We start from the raw sequence: 24,016 nt of genomic DNA, 5'->3' as shown, positions 1-24,016 counted from the left end.
CAAGGTAGGCATGATCACCCACCAAGGACAACGTAAAAGATAACAAAATTCAAAGGGCAGTTTCTGAAGGCTAAGCAGCTCTCTGCCTTTCTCCTAAAACTTGCAATTTAGGGGAGCAGAAGCCAACACAGCGTGACAGTTCTAAGCAGACCAGTAAGATGTGTAATCTCTTCAGTTCACTGGCCTTAATGCTCGTCAGTCCCTCAGTGCAGAACTGGTTGGGTTCCCCAGTGCAGCAAGAAAAACCTGAAAACATGCTCAACCACTTATTTCAGCATCAATCCAGGATCAGGAGAACAAAGCTTGGAAACAATTTTATTCACTTCAGTGGAACTCCAATGGTTTTGGTTGGTTTTGAAGAAACAGCATCCCTGGGGGATGGGCTTTATCCAAGCAGTTCTACTGGACAAGCAACAATTTGGAAACGTGGCCCTACCAAGCACCAGTTCTGGGTATTTGTCTATGACTAATACAGGTTATTTCAGGGGCCTGAGGTCCTACACAGATCCTAGATGAAGAGGGAGGAGAAAAACTCTCAAAGAAAGGACCTGTGAAAAGCTGTTTTGCAGTGAGTCAAACAAAGGTTTGCCAATTCAAGCAAAAAGAGCTGCCAGATTTGAGTTACTCCTGAATTGCCAAGGGTCCTGGGGCAAGCAAATGCCCTTCCCTCTGTAGGAGTGGCAGGGAGGGAATCACATCAAAACTTTGCCAGACAAAAATAAACTCCCATAAGTTTGCCTGGGGTTCCTAATTTTACACACTCCTTTGTTGATCACTGGACAGGGATCAGAGTACCTGAATCCTTTAAGCAAATATACTCACCTCATGTAGCTTTTCTTGGTCATTTACCAGTGAAAGCCACTCCAGTTTTAAATGCAAGTGTCCGCTTGTTGTCTTACTCAAGGGAAACCACTAAATGGAGACAACAAAGGGTAACTTGAGAACTGTGAGGCAGAAAAATTTTTATATGTGTGTGGCAGTTCTGAATGTACATTAGACAACATGAATTGCACTCTGAGTGCTTTAGCCTGCACTTTTGATGCTGAGATTGTAACACATCCGTCCACTTACAAACACAAGCCAGAAAAATGAAAATAAGATACCCATATACAGGCAAAGCACTCGGATATTTCCAACCAGCAGCAGCACAAGACAGGCACCCTGACACTATTTGCAGAGTGCTGGGTTGCAGGATGAACCACCCTAAGATCAGATCATTTCTCCCCTCAGCAAACAGACTGCTTCACCAAACCTTATCTACAGCCTTGTACAAAACATTTGCTACACACGGGACACAAAATATAAACACAAGATACCCCACTGCTGGCTCAGGGTAACTTCGGTGCTGTCTGGGGTTACCACCTTGGTTGTAAAAATTATCGTAATGGCTACTTTGTAGGTTTTCTGAGTGAAGGTATTTTATTTTTGTGAAAAAACCACTGTGCAAGTGTGCAAAGTAGCTTTAAGCACACAGAAATACTGCAGTAGCAGAGGGGGAGCACAAATGAGCACGTGTAAGCATACACCACCAACACATTTAGAAATAAGCTGTGATCTTTACCTCATCAACAGTTCTGTCATTCATTACATCCACTAGGCCTATAAGCAAGCTGAAAGGCAAAAAGCAAAGATTTCACTATATATTGAAGCACACAGCATACTGCTGTTGGGGAGAAAAGAAACCACCACAAAAAAGCCCACACTCAAGTCTGCTCCAAACAACTTCTCCCCATTGCCTATGTGGAGGAATGCACCAGAATGCACTCACACTTCTGAAACCTCCCCCTTGAAATAGTTAAATCTCAAGTCACATAGTAACTATCACTCCTAATGGCTTCGCAGGACTCCCTGCAGGAGTGTGGGCCACTCTCTATCTTGCTCCAAGTTAGTTGCACTACAAACTAATAACTTGGTATCAGTATCTGGGCAAAGGGAATGGCTTCCAATGATATTAAATTGCCAGTATACTAATCCAGGTGTCCTGTAGCAGAAGCTACTAAACCCTGAGCAAAGGTTATGTTAATTTACCTGCCCATAAAGTCATCTTTATCTGGATCTTCATCATACAAGTCCACTTCTAAGTCCTGACCAGGCACTTCATGAACAACAAACTGGAGGAGAAAGAGGTATTGATTAAAACCAAAAAGCTGTGGACAAGAACATGACACTTCACAGCTGTATAGCACAAAAAGGACATTCTCTACTCTTTCATGGCTAATTGTGTAGCAAATACAATTGATTATAGGTAAAAATATTTCAAATTCAGTTTGCTTGTTTTTGAACTACAAGTTAAACTCCTCAAACTGGTATACCTAATAAATGGAGAGGAACTAATGCTAGGGCGGCCTACAGTTGCACTGATTGATATTTAAAGCAGGGCTTTGCACCTCCTCCAAAAACCCACACATGTAAATCAGATCAACCTGAATGACATTTCAAGTTTACAATGTAAATCTGAACTTGCTTAAGGGACAGAAATGCCTCAACCAAGTAACAAGGAAGCCCACCCGCTCTCGTGGGGTCAGATTACGAGAAGGTCCTCCAAGCACAGGGATGTAAATAGCTGTGTATCCTACAGATGGAGAGATCAAAAGATTCAGTACCTCAAATGTCTCGTTCCAAATGGGATTAAGATCTCGGGAAACTGTCTTGCTTCGATACTGCACCGTGCCAACGCGAAGGAGAGCGTACGGATCAGACTTCCCCCTGATTGCACCAAGGAAACTGTCTTTCTGGACAAGGTTTTCAGCTTCTAGCAGATGAACCCTTATTACCCCCTGAATAAAATAAGATACAGAATTGGTCATGAAAATGCAATCTTTGGATAATTATAATATGCTGCCTCCTAAAACGAGTTATTTCAGGCAGCAAGGGCAGTCACTGTGACAGTTCTGCAATGAAACATAGTTTGATGCAGTACATTTCCAGTGACAGCTGTATTAAAACACTTTCCCCACCATTTACCTAGAGGGGAAAAAACCCTTAAGCAGAAGCACAAGGCAATCTAGATAACTGTGTAGGAAATAATATTCAATTTATTTTTAAATCAGAAGCATACATATGCTCATAGCATTACAGCCACAGTCAAATCAAGTGTAAGGATCAATTCCCAGTGATTTAGAAGGAACTAAGCACCCATTGCCAGGGACTTATTTTATTGCACAGTGCCTGCCATTCAGCTTCAGTTTGGTGATGCAAGTTTGCAATAGGGAGCATCCTTTTGCCAATCATTTATATTTATCCTCATTAATAAGATTATTAGGTATTGGATGGATGAAGGAGATTGAAGACCTGGATATGTCAAGTATTTAGGAGATTTTTTTCTTGGTTTTTTTTTCCCTTTTTTTTTTTTCTGTAAAAAAAGAGATGTCACCCTCCAAGTTCCCTATTTACAACCTTTCACAGCATTAGTAAAAATATTAAATAGTTTGACATTCATTGCTCTTGTATGTATCCTCTCATTTGAGTATACCATAGATCTTCAATTAGAAACTAAAGGTTCAATTGGTAAATGAGCTCAGAGTCTAAACAGACTCCTTATGCCATATAGAGAGACTAGGAACCCCCAGTGTCTGTGTTTCTCCCTCCCAAATTATGACCTATCCAACATCTACTGTTATATTTCTGAAATATCACCTACAAAACCCCTATAATTCTGGTTGAAAGAGCTGATGCAGAATTCCAAGTCACTAAGCTTGCAAGCACCCACGTGGTGGCAAATGCACCCTCAGGAAGATAAACACTCTCACTGAAAAAAACAACTCACCTGGGGAATAGGGAACCTCAAGTGGGCAATGTTCATGTTCTTTTTCAGGGGCACTGTGATCCTGTTCGGCAGAACCAGCCGCGAAGCAATGAAGTCTTGAATTAACGAGTCTGACACTACGCTGCAGGTGGGGGAAAAAGGCAACCTTAAGTTTCTACAGTCTATCACAACTGGGTTAGAGGGAAAGAATGAGGCACAGCAAAAGAAGTTGGGCACTGCAAAGTGTGCAGATACTGCCCACAATCCCCCAAAGGGTGTCAGGCAATAGAACATCCAGGGAAGCAGTTGAGTCACCATCCCTGGAAGTGTTAAAAAGACCTGTAAAAGCAGTGCTTTTAAGCACCTGGTTTAGTGGTGGGCTCGGCAGTGTTAGGTTAATGATCGGACTTGATGATCTTTAAAAGTCTTTTCCAACCTAAATGATTCTACAAAAGAGTTACAGAGTGGCTATTCAACTTCAATTCAGTGATGCAAGTGTGCATTAAGGAGCACCCCTATTGCTGATTGTGAATTTGTCTCTAGCAGGTTGTAAATGACGAATGGGAGCTCAGGCTGTGTGACATCATGCACACACCCAAACAAGGCAAACTCCTGTGCCTTCTGGGGTGGGCAAGGTGAGGAGGCAATCAGGAATTTTCACCATTTCTCAAGGGGCTCAAGGCCTTGAGGTAGTTTGTTTTTATAGATTTGGAACATGCCTGAGTGCACACTGCTGCCTGCTCTTGGTCACATGCTGACACCTTACTGTAAAACGGAAATAGAAGCCAGACATGTAAAAAAAATCCAAAACAAAAAAATGCAAACAAACAAAAAAAACCCAAACAAAAAATCCCCACGCATCCCCAAATAAACAAAAGCCCCAAGCTCATTTAGTTTAATAGAAGACCAAGCGAAAGACAAAATTCTGTATCTTGGAATATTTTGTGCTAAGAAGGAAAATCTTGGTTTAAGTAACAGGAAATCAGATTGGCTGAACTGAGGGTACTGTCTTGGAGTTCAGGGAACCTTCTGGCCTAAATACAACTTACACATTTTTAGCTTCTAATTTTAAATCTTTTTTTTACAGTTGCTCTCTTTGTATGGCAGGGAAAAACTAATTTGGACTGTTTTTCCTGATTGAGAAATATATGGCAAATCACAGATGTCCGGTACTCTGCACTTGATTAATGAGAGGATTTCAACATACCACTACAAGTTGTCATGAGCAAAAGGCAATATTAAGAGGAAAACCCAAGAGCACCAAGCATCTGAAAGACTTTCACCTTCTTCATAAATCTAGTGCTTATAAGGCAGCTTATCAGGGTAAGACTGTATAACAAATGTACCACAGTCCACAGAGGAGGATGGATTCACACATAAGGAAAATAGTTTCCTACTCTAAATGTTAAACCAGGAGCCTTGGTCAGGCTGCTGGTTTTCCTGTAAAAAAAACCCCACAGCAATGTCACATAATTGTCCCTTCTCTCGAGTCTTCAAGGGTGCACCCAACTAAACAGAGCTTGTACGTGAGGACAGACAACTGCGTCCAGTTTCTTCTCTCTCTTAAGTAAGCCCAATCCATTTGAAAGGGAGGGCTCTTGTTAAACCTGTACTTCAGCCCCTTCATGGCCAGGCAAGTTTTGCTCCCAGCTCTCGTTGCAACGCTCATGAACAAGCAAAGATTTCTGTGTTCAAATCCCTGTGAGAGAACCAGGGAGTGAAAATTTAGGACACCAAATTTGCACTTAATTATATGGGAGGCTGTAGGTTGGAACACCTACATAATTTCTCCCTGCAAGGATTAGGGAAACTAAGTTAGAAAATAACAGATTAATTCCTCTGATAAAATCTGGAGCTCTCAGGCCAAACTTCAGGGCAAAAGGCCACTCTGGCCTCACATTAAGAGAAAAAGAAAGCTTCCTCTCACTCAACATCAAAAGTCTTCAGAGGCCCTTTAATGCATAAACTGGCACCTAAATTAGCCAGACACTTCCTGTGAATCTGCAAACTATGAACTGCAGGAGAACAGTGGGGAACAGAAATGACTGCATTTGCATTGGAAGGGAGAAAGGCAAAGGCTGAGTAACCAAATATTTGATTTTATGTAACAGAATTTTCTCCTTACACTAAGGAACAAAGACAAAGTTAATTCCCAATCTGGAGAAACAGTTTGAGACTTACAGTACTGAAAGCCACTAAGATTTTCATCCTTGCTATGCCAGTTTTATGTGCAACACCAACCCAGGAGGCATTGGGGAAGAGCTACGTTTTCTGAATAACCTAAAGGGTGAGCAGATTACATGAAGAGAGAACATTTCCCCTTATAAATCTGATACAGATTTATAAGGGGAAAATTATAATGGTACATTATTGTACATATGTACAATTGTACAATTATGGACAATTATGGACAATAGGTACATAATAAGTTCATGTACCATTTTTCCTTATCATGGATTGTATTTCAGTTTGTCAGGGGGACTGCAACTATATCTCATCATTAAATCCCTGTCGTTTGAGGGATTTACTCTTTCCATCCCAAATGCAATGAAGCGCTTGAAGCAATTTTGACAGAATGTAAAAAGCATCCTCTTCAGGTTTTGCAAACTCCACAGCCACATACTATGGGAGGAGCGTCCAGCACAGTGCACACAACACAACCTTTTACACCATGTTCTTGAGAACAGCTTTGATGATTACTGAAGACCCAATTTCTAAAGGCTTTTTGAATATGAACAAAGCAAAGCAGACACTCACTTAATCCCTGGGACATCCAGGAGGTTGCTCATGCCTGCCCAGTTGATTTCCAAATGCTACAACAAGATCAGGGAGGAAAAAAATTACACAGGATTATTAGAATTTATTTCAAAACAAATGTAGAATTTAAAGAGGAAATTATTCTAAAACAAAGCCAGCTGTTTAAAGAAAGGAAAACCTGCACTAGACTGCACCAGACTGCATCTGTACATTAAAACCAACAGCTGGTATCAATTCCCTTATCTATTTTATCTACCATCCTGAAATGAGGGTATCACTGGGACTTGACCTGCAAGCACAAGAAAAACAGCATTCAGCCCTTAGCAACTGGGCACTGGCAGATGCCTGGGGGTCATGAAGGAAATTCAACAACTCTACCTAGACTTTGAAGTTGTTTCCTCATCCTTTCACTTAAAGGTTGGTCTATGCCCTGAGGCAGGGGGTTGTCTGTATCCCTACTCTTACAGTAAACAAAAAGCAGGGTTTTTTCATGTGCTGAAATAGTGCTGCTAAATCTAAACACGAGAACACTTCATCCAAGATCAAAAATGTATGACTCCCATGAACTCCAAGCAGAGCATGACCCACAAGCAAAGCTGTGAGCCTTAACTAACTGGTCCTTACAAGACTGGAAGGTTTCTCCTATTTTATTAAACTACAATTCACTACAAGGCACATGACCTTAAACAGGCAAGCTTTCAAAAGGCAACCATGGTTGAAAGGTCTCCAAGATGACTGCATTTAAAAATCTATGAATGGGAATATCCACCAGCCAGGAACCTCGCAGCAAAGGCCTAGGAAACGGTGCTGTCACAAGAAGAGTGACAGCACTCCCATTCTGAGAGTGAAGGAGGTAACTTTTTAGGCACTACTACAAAACTGTAGGGCAAACTAACTCAGGTCTACCTGGAGTTCAAGAGGAGCACTGAACAATGAGGCATTTATTATTCAAGCACCTGCACCACGAGGCATTCGCAGTTACGCAGTTTGGGTTACCAGTGAGGGACAGCTCATGTCACTCACTGAAGACCTGAACAAGCACTGAGACAGACCACGAAGTAAGAAGGCTGCAGAGAGCAGTTCACTACTGACTCACCGGTTTCTGCATGAAAAACAAGGTCACTGCTCCAACAAAAGGTGCATCAGTTAGAAGAGGTTCCAGGATCACCCGCAACGTCCCATACAACTGCAAACAGAACAGATCAAGGAAAGCTGAGTTTTAAGGTATTCTCAAGAAGCAGTTTCAAAATTGTGAGCTTTTCAATGATGGATGTAATTTTAAAATCCTGCTTGAAGCCAATTTTATTTATAATTTAATAAAAACAATAACCTCCTCCCACCAAACCACTGGTATTGGTACAAGACAATCCTTGTATTGGTACAAGACAATCGTTGCTATGTTTGTGGTCTCTTTGCAATCCTGCCATTCAATGGAGTGCTCAGTCTACTGGCTTTCAACATTGTAAGAACAGGTTGCTGGTTTAATCTGCACCAGTTTATGAATGTCCTGGTTCTTCTGAAGTTCTCCACCAGCATGCAGCTCCTCTGAACTCCAATGGCAAAAGGTGCCCCACACAAACTCGATGCTCTAGCACTGACCCAGTTTAAGAGTCACACTACAAAGCTTAGAAGGGGTATTTAATTGCTTTCCATGGAAGGCACCATTTCCCCGTCCAGAACACAAAGAGATAAAGCCAACAGTTCCAAGCTGAATAGCTGATGATTTCCCAGTTAAGCGCCATGACCTCCCCACCGGGATGTGCTGCCTCCTGCCCCACACAGCCCTGAACAGACGTCAGCACGGCACGTACCTGCACACCTTTCACGCCAAGATTAAATTTCGATATGTCCATGTGAATCTCACAGTCTCCTATGTAACTGAAAGAAAATTCTCACATTATTCCACAGTTTGCAATAGTTCCATGAGAAATCTGGGGCTGTGAGAAGTATAAATGAAATCAGTTTAAGGATTGACAACATAACCCCCCCCTCCAGGCAGAGATGGATTTTCAAGTGACTGAAAAGGGAAAGCTGAACAAGGGTCAGATCTGCACAAGAGAATCCCTGCAGTCAGCTGGGATACTGATCTACCTGTAAAACGTCAAAGCATCAAACATCTGTATTTCAAGGTTACTTTTCTAATCTTAAGACTGGTGGTTGGCTGAGGTGAGCTTGCTGCAAGGAGGGGATCAACAGGCTCATTCAAAATTCAGTTCAAACCAATTGCCCTCTTGCACCCTTCTCTGCCAAAGGCCCAACCCCACCCCACAACGTGGTGACCCAGCTCCCAGGTGCAGAGCTGTCCCGCTATTACTTATGGCTTTCCCACCTTGCCCACACCCAAAACGCCCATAGATCACCCTCACCCACAACCCAAAAATCCACTTGAAGGACAAACTTCTCACTAAAAATAACCTGGTTTCCTTGAGGCTGAATTCAAAGACAAAGACTTAGATCAGATTTTGGTCAGTTGCTATGGAGAACATCAGGCTTTAAATAAAGCAAATGCCGAATGCGGTACTTTGGTAATTTGGAAACCACCAGAGACTTTAATAAAAGTACAAACATCACCTTATGCAGAAACTGATAGCCACTCCCCAGGGAGAAGAACATAGCAGAGCTGTTGATGCCTCTGGCAGAAAACAACTGAAGGGAGCTACCAAGTTCCCTTTCAGCCCTCTGAGAAATAGCTCTGGCTGCAGACACAAACACTCTCAGGTAAAAAGCAGGGTGTAAAGGTACAGCAGTACAGTGAATGTGCTGTGCTTGCCTCCTGCATGCATAATTTCACCCCATAATCAAAGGAAAAGGACAAGATTTCTGCTCTGACCACAACTATACAGGTAAGTAGTGCTGCCGTTGCCACAAATTCAAGCTGTAATTTGCACATAGATTCCCTCCCACCCAAAAAAAACCTGCCAAGAATGTGCAACCCTGTGAATTTGTCCTCATTTTTGCAAGCAAAGTTCTTTGTATATTTGTTTACAGACAGTCACTTAACAGAATTTTAAGAGCACATAACAGAGATTAAAGCCTTTAATGTTAGAGCATTCTCATTTCTTAAATAACCAACCTCACAAGCCATGCCAAGATTAACACAGTCTTTCTTAAAACCTACTCACATAAATAAACTTATTTTACATTTGTTAACTTCTACAGTTTGACATTATCTTTCAGCTCATTACACTGGGTGCTAAAAGGGCATTGTTACAATAAAATTCTAAATGAGAAGACAAAATGAGTCCCTCAATTTGCAGTAATTAATCCAAGAGGATTTAATTCAGCTGCTGCTAGTGTCAACACAACAAGAAGTGCAGTGTTTCAATTTACAGCCTTTATGCCTTTCCATGCAGTCAAAAACTCTTCCTACCCAGTCCTTGATGTCTCTTTTCCCCAGTGACACTCCGATAGCTGCCACCACGTTTTAGAGTCTGGGTGCTGGAGAAGTCTTAACAGAGCCTGAGCCTTTAATTATCCTTAAATCAACCTCATACAGGCATCACCCCCACACCAGGGTGCTTAGTATGAAGGATGTACTCTTTTAATTAGTTTTATTCCTCATTTCCAGTCCCAGCTGTTCGTGTTTCCATCTGCTCCTCCGCTCAGTGTACCCTTGCTGAGCTCTCTGCTGTCCTGCCCAGAGAGAGCACACCTGAGCCAAACTCAGGTCTTGACACTTCAAAGTATATAGGGTTAAGGCCCTCCACCCTACACAGGACCATGCTTTACCCACCTGTGAAGGGTGGAATAACCACCCCTTTCTCTCCTGAATCACCTGCTGCACAAGGTGATGCAGATAGGCCTGTGCTGTGGATGAGCAGCTTGTCCAGGTGCACGTACCTGTATCTCTTCTGTATTTGGATGGAAAAGCTGTGCCTGGTGCTTATGACCTGATGGCAATCTACTGGCTGAAGGCAGGGTTGCTATAAGAGCACATGCTGACAAATTGAACTAATGTGGATGTCTGTATATCTCTTTAGAAAAGGCAAGTTGAATAAGACAACTGGCCACGGGCCACACCTTCTCACGGTCCTCCATGCTAAAAGCCCCCTTTGGCCCAGCATTCTCATGTGCTTTGTAACACAGACTGTGCCTGGTCTGCCAGTGGACTTGGGAGATGAAAATGCAGTATTACGCAAATAGGAGAGGCAAGAAAATGTGACCAGGCATCACATGGTATGAGAAAAAACAGACCACCTCTACCTTTCGTCTTTCCCTATCCAGTCAGACTCCTTTGCTGCTGGACACTGACCAGTTTTCAAAAAGCTTTTATTTTCCTGTAAGAGCCTACAAGCTTACTTAGCCCAAACTCCACTAAAGCTCAAAGTATTGTTGCACACTTCTTTTGACTTCTTTCTCCAGGCAGACTGTCTTTCCAGCTTTGAAAACTTGCCACAGTTAGGAAGTCCAGAGAGAGTAAATTGCAATGAATACATTTTTATATATATTAATTATTGTACTATTCTTCTATGACTTCTCATGTGCTGTAAATGCCACAGAAAATGATGGAAAAGAAAATTCAGCACATTTTCAATGCAAAATGATTATGAGTCAAATCATATTAATGGAATAGGAAGAAAGTGTATTTCAAGATAGTACTTGAAAATATCAAATACTTTGAAACTCCAAGATTATATCCAATGATTATATGGCTATGCAGCAGCTCAGGCAACTGCAGAAAGTGGGAAGAAAAGCAGCTGTAGGAAGTCAAGTGGTTGCACTTGCAAAATTCTCATTTTGGAAAATGAACTTTTGAGAACATTTCTGGAATGCTCTGACATCAATTTATTTGGAGAATGCAACTGCCAGCTCCCTAAGCTCAGGGGACACCAGATTTATGACTTAGATCTCGGGTAAATTGTTTGGAGATCCCAGAGCATTGCCACTTTATTTCCAGCTGGGATCTCATATTTCAGATTTGGGGATTTCAAATCCCAGTCTGGCAGGGATATCATACCTCATTTAGTCACTGCAAGAACTCTGATACTTTCTTATGTGTTACATGAAAGCTTCAGTGGAAAACAGGTACATGTACAGAGTACAGACACCAGGACCTTCAGACAGGTAAATGACCAACTTTTGTACAAACACCTGCAGGTAAGCAGTGGTTACCACAACATTCCTGTTCAGTCCTATAAGCTGTAACAAAATTTATATAGCTTAATTTACAGCAATCGAGTGTATCATCTCAGGGACAGAGAAGAAGTTTTTGAAAGAAGACCTGCAGCCTCCTTTCTTGCCTTTGCCAAAAGATCTGTGTGCCTCACCTCTGTGTAATCACCTCTGAGCCTTGGTTTTCCTGCCAAAAACTCAAGCATAGTCCTTTTGAGTGGAACAGTCAAGACTGCAATAAGATGGTCATCTACATAACCATTCCTGATGTACAACTGTATAAACTGTTGTTAACACATTTAATTAAGCAGCCTCTCAAGCTCTTTTGGTAACTCCATGCAATATCAGACCTACCAGACCTACCCTGGCTCTGCTGGCAGCTACTGCCCATACGTAAGGGACCTTTAGGTGCTATTTTTCACACTTCCCAAGCAAAGGGTTCAATTTGTGATACCACACTGCAAATTTAAAACAGAGAAAAGCAAGCTCCTCTTCTCATGGCACAGAACTGAACCCCAGCATTCAGCACTGGATCATGTTGTAGAGGTCAAAAGCACAGATTAAACAAAGGCCTTGATGAACCACATGTACAAGGGGCTATTAAAACTACACAAATTGTTCCATACAAACCAAAAAGGAAGGCTAAGAAGGAAAGTTTTTTTCTAGTCCTGCCCTTTTTCTGTGTTTTCCCCATGTCAAGTCAAAGACTCTGGGCTTCAGTAACTCCTTGAAGCTTCGTTACCTCCTTGATAAAACTGGAGGAAAAAAAAAATTCCCTCCTCCTCTGAGACTGAGAGCAAAAAGCATTTACAGAGTATGATAGTATTTCTGGATGCAAGACATCAGAAACTCAGCACCGTAGTGGGTTAGAGCTGCTGCCAAGGCAGCTGAACTCCAGGGTAACAGCATCCTGTGTGAAGTGACTGCTCAGCCTCCCTTGCTGCAGCTGCCCTGGTCAGTGCTGCACACAGTGGTGACCCAGCCAAAGGTCACACTCACGTGGGTTCACCAGTGAGGGAACTCCCACAAATTACAGTAAGCAAGCACCAAGGGAAAGGAGTCATGTTCATAACATGCAGACATGTTAATCCTTTAATGTCCACTGCGACACAGCTACACTTCTCTAAAACCTAACCCAAGAGAGGAAGGTCACTGTGGTACCAGCACTGCCCAGTGTGCCACATGGGCACCCACAGCACCTCACTCTCCTCCAGAGCTGTGATACCAGAATGCAGCTCTGTGGACAGACAGTCATTTAAACCTCACCTCACTGAGAGGGTGAAGGGCAACAGCCTCACACTGGGGCAGCTCAACTCCATCTCCTCTAAGTAGCAGAAAAAAATCTTGTTCCTTTGGTAATCTAAGAAAAGGCAGGTAAACAGCACCACTGCTCATTGATTTGCTTCATGTTTCTGAAGTAACACACTACCTCCTGTGGACACTGCACAACACACAACTCAGCTTAGCTGCAGAAACTGATGTTGATGTGTTAACACAAGTGAAGCTGAGGCCTTAACACAGCCCTGGAGAAGAGACCCCCATCAGAGAGACAAGGCAGGCTGCACACTCCTGTGTGAATACAGAAAACATTTGGGTCATCAGATGGTAGTTCAGGTCAGGTTATCATCAGTAACAGAACAGAAGGACAGTTTGGAGATGCTGATGGGTCTGCCAGAGGGACAGGAATGTGGAGATGGGGGAATCCCTCTGCAGAGGATTGTTAAAAAGACAGTGAAAATTAGTATATTAGAGAAGCAGCCTAGAGAAGAAGTTTAGCAGAGAACAGCAATGTTCTGCAGAGCCTAAAAGGCATCAGATCTCACTCTCAACATGAGAGAGCATGAACAATTTGCCAAAGGCCCTAACAGTGACCTGGCTGTTACAAAAAGTACTTTGCTCCCAGAATTGAAGCACAACACGTGGCTGAAAATCAATCGTGTTTTACAGGGAGCGATGGGGCTCTGCCAGGGCTGGGGATACTGCTGTGCCACTGCCACATTAAGCAGAAGGCACAGTTCTGAGGACCTCTGTGCTGTTGCCAAGACACTCCATAATTTCACACTGTTTTTTCCTGGCACTACCACGAAAAGCCATTTAAAATTAGGCAGCTCAATCGCCCACTAAACTTAGAGAGCTACAGCAGCATTCACCTGGTAATTCCTCCTGTAATTACATTCTCCAGGCTAAACCAGGAGAGAATTTAGCTCTGCAATGGCTCTGATGTTAACAAAACAGACAAACTCATTCAAAACAGCCCGGGAGGTATTAAATGTTTTATCTAATTTTGTTGTTGTTGCTGTTGATAGAGCTAGAGGCAGTTTTCTGCTCAGAGAACAGCTGTAATCAAAAAAGCAAATGTGTTGGGTGGCACACAGAACAAATGGTGAGTAAAACCAGAAGATTAAACCAGAGGAAGGAATTAAAAAAATAAATAGTGCAAGTAGTTCTGGAAGAACTGGAGAGGTTGGACTAATGAGAACCCGTAGGGGGCAAGACAGACTGAGCACCTCTATACCTGAGAGCTTTTAGAACGGGCAATATAGTTCCAAAACTTAGGTTCTTACTACCATCAGCTGCAAAGCCAAGGGACACATTCTTATACCCATGGCAGCAGTGATGGGCCAGAGTAGGTAACACCTAGACCTGTGCAGGTGCTTTCTGACTGAGAGGCTGATGCACAGCCTTTCACTTCTGTAAGTATTGACGACATCCAGCTGGAGGTAGATTATCTCATAACACTTTAGGCTGATATAAGATAAGGACCTCTTCAGGTTGATCTTAGTGGACCATATGTCCAGTTCAGCATGACATACAGGTGTGACATGGTCAGTGATTTAAGAACCATCTACATAATCAGTGATGCAATGTTACCATATCTGCAGGTCTAGGGTAACTTGTCTTCTACCGATTTCTTTGGTGTAGGCTTTTATTCCATTGATTCTAGGGCACTGAAATAAAGACAAACAAGATATGACACAGTTAATATCTATCAAGCCCAAGTGAAAAGTCCTATTCACTTTGATCAATCTGAGTACAGATGCATTCATTAAAGCCTTTGCAAAATGGCACATAAAGCATGAGTAAACCACACTAGTTTTTTTTCCCTTAAAGAGGGAACAGCCCTTGCAGTCCTCAAATACAGGGCTGGTTGCAAGTAGCCCATGCTGCAAGCCTTAGGAAGCACTGAAAACTCCTGTGCAAGGGTGTGACAGAAAGAAATATGGATATGGTCCTTTTTTTTCTATGTCCAGTCCCAGGATACTGACACCAAGTGGGAATAGACCTGTGTCTCTCCTGTATGATCTTTCCTTCACTGGGAAGATGGTCAAGTCAACACAATGAGGGAACAAAGCTATTAAAGAGTTGAACATCAGACTCCCCTTGCACCTGAAACTTTCAGAAGAGAGCGAACCACAAGCATTACAAAGGACTCACGCTACCTTCTCACCGAAGTGGATCTTGGTAAACGTGCATGTTTTCAGATGTACATGCTTTGCTCTGATTTTCGGCTCAAGAACTTCTTTAAATGTTTTTTCCATGACTGTTCCAAAGTACGGCCAAGCCTGGACAAGGACCTACAGAACAGCAAAAGCAGAAACACACTAAAGATTCTCTACATAAGATATCTTTCGTTGAGAAACAGACTCACACCCATTACAGAACACCTGGCTATTTATATCAGTCCTTTTAAAATACCAACTCACAATTGTGTACTTACATCACCCTTATGGAAGGGCTCATCCCAGTTCCTCAGAACAGGAATTAGTTTCAGGAACTGAATGGTGAATTATCAGCACCATACAGTCCATCGACTGCTTCTAACCACAGCAGCCAACGAGGCTCAGGGTTAAGTCTCCAGAGCACAGTAATCCCTAATTGCTCTAAAATGTCACAAAGTTTCCTGGAGTTAGGTTTATTTAGAGAGGAGTGAGATGAGCTTTTATATCAAAAATAAAGTTTGCCAAAAAGAAAAAAAAAAAAGAAAAAAAAAAAAGAAAAAGGTGGTCACTGGCTTCTAATTTTCAAGTTCGGATGTTTTGCTTTGAATTCCACCAAGTTTTCAGTTCCAGTGAGAGGTTAACTAGACCTGCTGATGGGAGCATATGCCTTAGAGCTCTCCTCTAGTGAGTGGAGATACCACTACTTTTGCTAAAATAATAATACATACACACATATGTATATAATGCACATTTATGTACACACACATTCACACACTTGCTTTTGTTTTTTAATCTCAGAATGTTGTTGTCAAATTCATCAAACTTGTATCAACTGGGCTCACAATGGCTCTCACCAAAACCTCAGTGGCAACTCTACAGTTAAGTGGCTCCATACTTCAGTACAGACACTGATGGGACTGAGCTGTATTGTAGTGACTTGACAACTTTCTCAGACTTGTCCCACAGAGTTTGCACTGGGATGCAGCTCAGAGCAGCTGGCTTCAAACTGGAGTTCAGAGCTCCTCACCTTGTTCAGCCACTCCACTCGCTCAACATCAGGGAAGTGAACCTGGATGCAAAAAAGAATAAAGTGAGTGCCACGTGCCATCTGTTTGGGCACACTGCAACACGTGCAAAAGATACCATGCAGCATGGAACAAGCTTTAGAGTAAGCTGACATCCCTCTGCCTTCGTACTTACATTCTTTATAATTTACTACCTCCTTGAAAAATCATAAAAGACAAACAGTTAAGAACAGTAAAAAGCAAAAGGACCCACATGCACTGATGTACCAGTCTGCCTCTGGGCACACTTGTATAATTAAAGCAAGTGTCACATCCTGTTCGTGATGTAAAGCAGCATTAAATTTCTCATCCTTCTCTTCGTCATGCCTTGGGAAGCCACAAGAATCTGCTTCCTTTCAAGATCATGAGCTGTGTCAAACCTGTTTCCTGTACTCATTCACCTCAGCCAGGACACTGCACTTTGGAAAACAAGAACCTGCTTAGGAAACTCAGTTTATTGGCCATGGCAGCATTTCTCCACTAACACTAACACAGTGCCAATGGCTTCAGGGGAAAGAAGCACTGTAGGAGTTGTAGCCTATTAGCGTACACTATCATTTGTAACAGTCTGGTGTTTTCACCTCTCAGCTTTTTGAGATATTAAGGACAAATTACAATGAAGTAGTTGCTTATGCAACAAGTTTCCAAGTTAGGCACATCAAATGCCAACAAGAAGTGTATAGGTTCATTACAAAAATCCCTCTGGTTCTCTGAAGTAATGACTAGCTTCATCACCATCAGGACAATTGGATATGAGGCCACTCCCAAGTAACTAACTGATCTTTCAGAGCTCATCGAGAAGCTACTGAGTGAAGAGCTACAATCACCTTATTACAATCACACATTAAGTCTTATGGATGTGGTATTTGCAGCCATTGTCACGTGCTGGTAGCAGGTTATTGGGTTATTGCAGAAGGGAAGGACAGTGCAGCAGCTTTTCAGACTGGACATTCCTGCTCCACTCTACGAGAGCACCTGAATACAAAGAGAATGTGACTATCATCTAGCCTGATTAAAAAAAAAAAAATGGGTAGGACAATCCTCTTACAGGAGCTGTGAATTACAGTCTTCAGGCAAAGACTTGCTGTTGAATTCAGCAGCTTTCAGAGAGGTGCTCAGATATGTTCTGATGGAATGGACAGCAACCTGTCTCTTAGTACAGCTTCATGTATGATTTAAGAGCCCATTTTCCTTGCTCAAATAATGCTGCAAATTATCTCCAATTATTACATTTAAAAAGCCAAAATAATATCACCATATTCTTTAAAAGCATTTTCATTTGGTGCTCTAAATAGCAACTTTTCCGCTAAATAAGACAATGCAAGTTCACTGAAATGTCGGCCTACCCAGCTCTGTTTGTAAGATAAAGAGAGAACACAGCACCAGAAGGGACAATCAACACTGACAAACTGCTGCTGACATTTTACAGTGAGGCAGATCATGTGAATCAGGGGACCCCCACTTCACCTGCCAGCCTTCCACCTTTCACCAAAAGATCTTCCACCGGGGCACACAAATCCTGGGTAGGTTAAAGGCAGCTGATCCCCAGCTCCAGTTCAACTGCCAAGTGACAAGGTCCTGCAGCATTTGTCCCACAGCTCTGGATCAGCAGCAGGCAGGATAGAACAGGGATAAAAATAGTGTGGTGAGCTTGTTCTTCAAAACACCTTACAGTGAGGAGAAGGGTGCGACCCAAAATGAAGGACAGACCAGGACTGAGGTCAACAGTTAGGCTGTCACATCCCAATGAGAAAGTCACAGCCAGTGGAGAAATGCAGTACACTACAAATCACTGAAATTGTCTGGGACTGTTTGCTAGAGCCAAAGCTCCTAGAGATACAACTGCCAGAGATGACCAAGAAGAAAGCTGCTGGCTAAAGAGAGCTGGAACAGCACAGAGGATCATCAGAGAAAAGGCAAAAACCATGAGAAGGAGGCAACAGGTAGACCTACCATAAGAAAAAGCAAAACTGAATTCACCATTTGAGCCACAGACACCCAAACCAGACAGCCCACAAACTTCAAAAGCGACCGCAGCGAATCCCACGGCACTGTGTCACACCTCAGATTGCTTGTGACAGCATCAGCAGCCATTTGTGGTGCATCTCCATCCCACCTGACGTGTCTGCAGCCCAGCTCCTACCCAGACACTCTGTGCCTCAGTTTCCTCTGACAGATGGAAGGAATAGCACTGCTGTAGCTCAAAGCTTGGTACCAAAGACCACCAGGAGCACCTGGGCTCACACAACAGGGCTTGCAGAGGTGAACACCACAGAAACGAGCTGACTACATGTCTCTGGTGAAAACTAGCTTTCTGCCCACTATGAAAGGCCACCAGTTTCAGTGGGTTTCCAATACCAAAGTTCAGGCCCACTCCCTGGGAAGAACTAAATGGGCAGTTCTGCAGAGGAAGCAGAGCTTGGTATCCAGGTGATGCAGCTAGATTATCCACTGTGTAGTAAGACACAAGCTCTGAGCAAATCCTTTCCTACCCACAGGGTATCCTCATAATGTGTATCTCCCAGTAGCCAGCATGTCATGTGCCTAGCTGAGCCCATTGACACCACCAAGCTCTCTTCTTGATCCAACCACTCATGCCAAGAACTTACTCTGTCCTAATATGTCCTAACAAAACCACGCCCAGATCCATACTTTTGAACCACATGCTTTGGATTTCTGACTCCCTTCTGTCCCTTTTTAGTGGTGAGAGCCCCACCCCTTGAGTTTGTCATCAGTACAGCACAGGTAAGAGAAGCCCAAAACACTTCTTCCTAAGCCCAGAACCAGAAACCAGGAGCTGCCAAAGTTAATACTAACACAAATAAGATTTAATCCTGTAGCCCTGGGCAAGTCACACTGTCAAAATCATTTTTACCCACCTACAAAAGCAAGCATACTTCTTGCCAAAGTTTAAGGAATGCTGCAAAAATTACTTAGCATTTGAAATGAGCTTTAAAGATCAAAACCACAAGGTAAGGGGCAATTACTAGCAAGTAAAGAAAACATGGAAATTTCTGCATGGCTCCACCTTGCCCTAGAGCAGGACATACCAAGGATCACAGCAGCAACAAAAGCCATGTCTGACACAACAGTGCCATTTCTGTCAAATACAATACAAGAATCTACCCATCAGGATTTGGATTTGTTTTTTGCTTCTTTATTTGTTTTGGTTTAGGTTTTGTTGGTTTATTTTTGGCACTTTGGTTTTTTAAGGGAGAGAAAAAAAAAAGTCTAAATAATCCTTTTACCTGAACAAGGAATTAAAAGGCAACGATTTAAAAAGACAGTTCTGTACCCAGTAGTATTTCTTCTGGTTAAAAGGAGCTTAACATCAGGAAGGAACCCAGCATACTTGGGTCATCTCACATGCAAACTACAAACAGCTGCAAAAGGAACATGGAGAAATTGCCACCACCCCAGGGAACCAGAAAGAAGGTGGAAGCCTGGTTACCTCTGCTCTGGGCACTGCCTGCTTTTACAGAAATCATGCTAAAGGCTGAACAAGCTGAAGTCAGAAAGTCTCATTACTCCAAGACATAGATCTCACCCTGCTTGCCATGAGCAGATTTCCAGCCTGGTTTCCTAAGGAAGCGCTGCCTGCCCACATACACTGTCTAGCACAGGAATGCCTTCTATTCCAAACTCACTCTCTGGTTTCAGCCAAGAAATTGGTGCTGCAAAATAACCCTGAAAATTTCCCTAAACAGATGGTTGAGTAGATTAGGGAAACCCTTTCAGCATGCCCCCTGAAGGAAAGGCTGCAATATGAATATCTCCTAACAACTGATATCCGGACTGAGTGGAACTCGAGTCACATTTGAAGAAGCCACTACACTGCTCTTAGAAAGAACAGTTGTGAACAAATAGTACATTCAATGTTTTAACTCTTCATGGGATGGATCCCCCTCATTTTGCTACAGAGCACATGAAGAGACAAAGATTTAGAAAACCCAAGACGCTGCCATTGCTTCACACCTCCAGAAACTTTCCTAGGATTACAACACTGCAAATCCAACCCATGCTCCCCTTGCTCCCACCTCTGCATGACAGGAGAGAAGAATGCAAGGGACATTTTTAGAGCTCTCTCAATAAAGGCTCATGAGCACTGAAAGGCAAAAATGAAAGATTAAAAAAAGACAACACTACAGAGAATAAACTGAATAGGAATCAGGTGAGAATCAGCCTCCAAGATCAGCACAGGGGAGAAGTAGAAGATCAGTAGAAGAAGGAGATAGGAGAATTAAACAGAGGAGTTAAAAATGCACTGAGTACAAGCATGGTGTGGAAGCAAACACCAACTGATGAAGTCACCAACATAGAAATGGAAAGGAGGAGAAGTGGCAACATGGATGAAAGACAAAACTAAAAGCATGGGGTGCAGCCCCTTTATTCTTTGGTCCTACATCCTATCCTGCCTTCTGGCAGCCAGCTCCAAGAATTCCTAAGTCAGGAATCAGTCCTCTGAAAAGAGTCACTCTGCCATCTCTGTGAGCATATGCTGGGCAGTAGGAGACAGAGGTGAGATACCCCTTAAACTTTCCCTTCTCCTGAAGGAGGCTGAAAAGTCCCAGCTGTGTCTCCTCTCCTCACACCAGGTGCTGCAGTCTCTGATCATCTCGATGGGCCCTGCTGGAGTTTCCCCAGACTTTTTTCCAAGCCTCTCCTGTGCTTGGGACACACGGTGCTCTCTGTGCAGCCTCATGAAGGCCGAGTACAGGGCGATCAGTAATCCTTAGCTGCCTGCTCCCACACTAATGAAGCCTGACACTTTGAACCACAAGACCTAGTAGAACTTTTTAAGTTTGTATGCACTGGGGGACGACTGATTTTTCAACAGTGACTAAGAGACTCAATTTCTGGTTATCACGATCCAGGGCACTTGAGGATAAAACACAGCATCAGGACAAGAGCTGACACCACCACACTCATTAATGCTGTGAGTGTTTTTAAACGCTCTGTCAATACAAACAAGCAGAAACCTCATTCAGAGAGACTTCTGTGCCCGGCGGGAGGGAACATGCGCGGGGAGCTGCACCAGCTCTGCCAGGAGACCCTGGCTTCCCTCCCCAGAACTGCCAGCTGCCTTCGTTTCCCATAGAACTAAGGACAGCCAAATGCTGTAGGCTACATAAAAGTTTGCTGACTATAAATGTCTCCGTGCAACACTCCTTAGAAATAGAGCTCTTTGATATTCTCTTTCTTACAAGAAAAGCATTTCCCTACCAGTCCCTGGCAGGTTTTGAAATGCTAAGCAAATGATGATGAAGAAAAAAAACCAAACATACACCTCATCATACTTTCCATTAGCCAACCATGGCTACCCAACAAATAACCAAAGATGTGGAATAAAATGTGCAGGTAGATTTTCTGACTTCTTCACTTTAAACCTCGAGCAGCTAGAAACAAATGTGAACAACAAACAAGGGACTGGCTTTCCACACCATCCATAAATGGCTCTTTAAAGACAAATATTTGGTTTTTAGCAAGCAGGGAATATTATGTTTATATATTTTTGTTTGTTTTTAGTGGGACTAAAGAGAAGAAAATTAGCTGGATGAGGAAGTCTGAAATAAGTGTCCTCGACAGCAAAATATCTGCAATGCAACAACACATCTCTGAAAGGAGGTTTCTCTGGCGATACAGCAGTCTGCTTTACAACCCCCCTTACTGCACATCTCCTGGGCTAAAACAACTTCCAGTTTAATCCTCGCTTTACTGAGCAAGACTTCAGAATCAGAGACCCTACCGCTTGGCCCGTAGCATCACTGCCACTCCTTCGGCTGCTCGCTACGGGACACCCCGCTCTCGTCCTAGCCCCGCCGTCGCCAGGACCCGCAACATCCCCGCTGCCGGGGGGGATGCAGGGCAGCACCCCCCGGTCCCTACTCACCCAGGCAGGCAGGTGCCGGGCGGCCAGGCCCCTGCACACCGCCTCCCGCTCGTCCTCCAGCAGCGCGAAGGCGGCGGCCAGGCGGTCTCGCTTGCCCCGGCGGTTGTGTCCCCAGCAGAGCCACAGCGCCAGCGCCAGCAGCACCCAGCTGCCGCTGAGCCCCAGGTACCCCGCCAGGTACACGGGGCCGAGCCACAGCAGCGCCCGCGCCGCTCCGGAGAGCAGCAGGCGCGGCAGCGCGGCGGGCCGGGGGGCGGCCGGGGGGTGCATGGCGAGAGCCGAGCCCCCGACACCGCGGGCTCGCCCCTGCCGAGTGCGCCCGCCCCGCGCCGCCACCGCGGCCACACCGCCCGCCGGGGACACCGCCCGGCCCCGCCCCGCCCTCCCGGCCAGCCCCACTCCCGGGAATCGCAGCCCCACTCCCGGGAATCGCAGCCCCGCTCCCGGGAATCACAGCCCCGCTCCCTGGGAATCGCAGCACCGCCGTGGCCCCTCGCTGCTGCTGTGGACGGACGCGGGGCAGGCGCAACCTTTTGGTTCTGGGCGCTTGTTGCTTTCCTACTTCTTTTGCGCTTTCTTCTCATCCTCTTTCGATTTTGGTGGGGATGTTGCCGGGGGTTCGGGTTTTGCAATACTGATCATTGTAGAATCATTGAATCGTAGAATCACTGGGTTGGAAAGAGACCTTTAAGATCATCAAGTCCAGCTGTCAACCCAGCACTATCACTGTAACCCCTAAAGCACTAAACCACGTCACCCAGCACCAGATTCAGATGCCTCTTGAACAACTCCAGGGGTGATGACTCCACCACCTTCGTGGGCAACCTATTCCAATACCTGACCACTCTAACAGTGAAAAAAAAAAATTCCAGTATTTAATATGAATCTCCCCTGCCTCAGCTTGAGGCCATTTCCTCTGGTCCTTTCGCTACTGGCATGGCAGAAGAGACCAGCCCCCACCTCACCACAACCTTCTTTCAGGTAGTTGTAGAGAGCCATGAGGTCTCCCTTGAGCCTCTTCTTCTCAAGACTAAACAAACCCAGCTCCCTGAGCCATTCCCCATATTATTTGTTTTCTAGGAAATCATAAGACGCTTTTTGAGATGCTTTTCCCCGCAATAATATTAATTCTATATAATTCCGTTTGTGCCTTAACAGACAGGCTGTAATTGTACAGTTCTACACTGTGTTTTCAACTGCAGTTTTCCCTGGATCAGGCAAATGCCACTCTTTGTTCAGCGGATAAGTCTGGAACATCAGTGAATGATGCCAGCTTTTATTGTGGTCCCTTTCTGATAATGGCTGTAAAGATAACAAATGATGAGCCAGATAAAAACGTCCAAGAAAAGGAAGTTGACCGTGTCTGGGAGAACTAGGTTTGGCCTCTGCTTTGCTGTGGAATTAGTACTTAATTATGGGTCAGTCAAAAATCAAACAACACCACAAGTGATCCTCATTTGTATGTTAATCATTGTGCATGACTGATCAGGGATAGAAATCAGTTCAGGCATCTGAAAACTCAGATGCCTCACATTAGACAAATTCATGCATGAGACATCTATTAAGTGGTACTTTTGGAAACAACCCTCCTAATCTTTCCCTACTGTCAAATGAGGATGAATATGCTCTTCTTCCTGGGGATGTTGCAAAGATATATCATTATAAAACACGCTTAAGGGAGTGTCTTTACACAGTGGGCAGTAAACCTTTAGAACTTGGAGGAGGCTGTAAGGCAGATGGTATCAGCAGGTCCAAAAAGGGATAAGGTAAATTCTCCAAGAGAAGGCCCATAAATGTACTCGCTAACATCACGGACGCAACAGCTCTGGAGGCTGGGGAAGGCTGACGAGAAAGAAGAGCAGAAAATGTCTGGGCTCATACTCTCTCCAAACAGCAACTCCTATCACCACTGGGAGCAAGTGGAGCAGAGGGCTGACCCCAGAGGGCATTTCTGTTTGTAAAACTGTGAAGGAAAGTCCAGAAACTGATGGGTCTAGCAGCTGAAGGA

At 43.9% G+C, this 24,016-nt stretch overlaps 1 protein-coding gene across 1 annotated transcript in view; it reads right to left on the bottom strand.

Annotated features, from left to right (window-relative positions):
* Positions 1-22,307, bottom strand: part of ESYT3 (extended synaptotagmin 3) — a 32,657-nt gene extending 10,350 nt beyond the window's left edge. The window contains exons 1-12 of the mRNA XM_027895100.1: positions 22,009-22,307; positions 16,082-16,123; positions 15,055-15,189; positions 14,486-14,562; positions 8,314-8,380; positions 7,599-7,688; positions 6,503-6,558; positions 3,767-3,887; positions 2,604-2,777; positions 2,029-2,111; positions 1,562-1,610; positions 823-912 (exon numbers count right to left, since the gene is read on the bottom strand). Of these exons, the coding sequence (XP_027750901.1) occupies positions 823-912; positions 1,562-1,610; positions 2,029-2,111; positions 2,604-2,777; positions 3,767-3,887; positions 6,503-6,558; positions 7,599-7,688; positions 8,314-8,380; positions 14,486-14,562; positions 15,055-15,189; positions 16,082-16,123; positions 22,009-22,278 (1,254 nt within the window). The 5' untranslated portion in view covers positions 22,279-22,307. The remainder of the gene's footprint in view (positions 1-822; positions 913-1,561; positions 1,611-2,028; positions 2,112-2,603; positions 2,778-3,766; positions 3,888-6,502; positions 6,559-7,598; positions 7,689-8,313; positions 8,381-14,485; positions 14,563-15,054; positions 15,190-16,081; positions 16,124-22,008) is intronic.
* Positions 22,308-24,016: the final 1,709 nt, after the last annotated feature.

The sequence above is a fragment of the Empidonax traillii genome, unplaced genomic scaffold, assembly GCF_003031625.1.
Source record: "Empidonax traillii isolate 1590-97213 ecotype Southwest subspecies unplaced genomic scaffold, ASM303162v1 scaffold449:size826340, whole genome shotgun sequence".
NCBI lineage: Eukaryota > Metazoa > Chordata > Aves > Passeriformes > Tyrannidae > Empidonax > Empidonax traillii.
The sequence above is the reverse complement of the archived record's forward strand: the minus strand, read 5'-3'. Positions and strand labels throughout refer to the sequence as shown.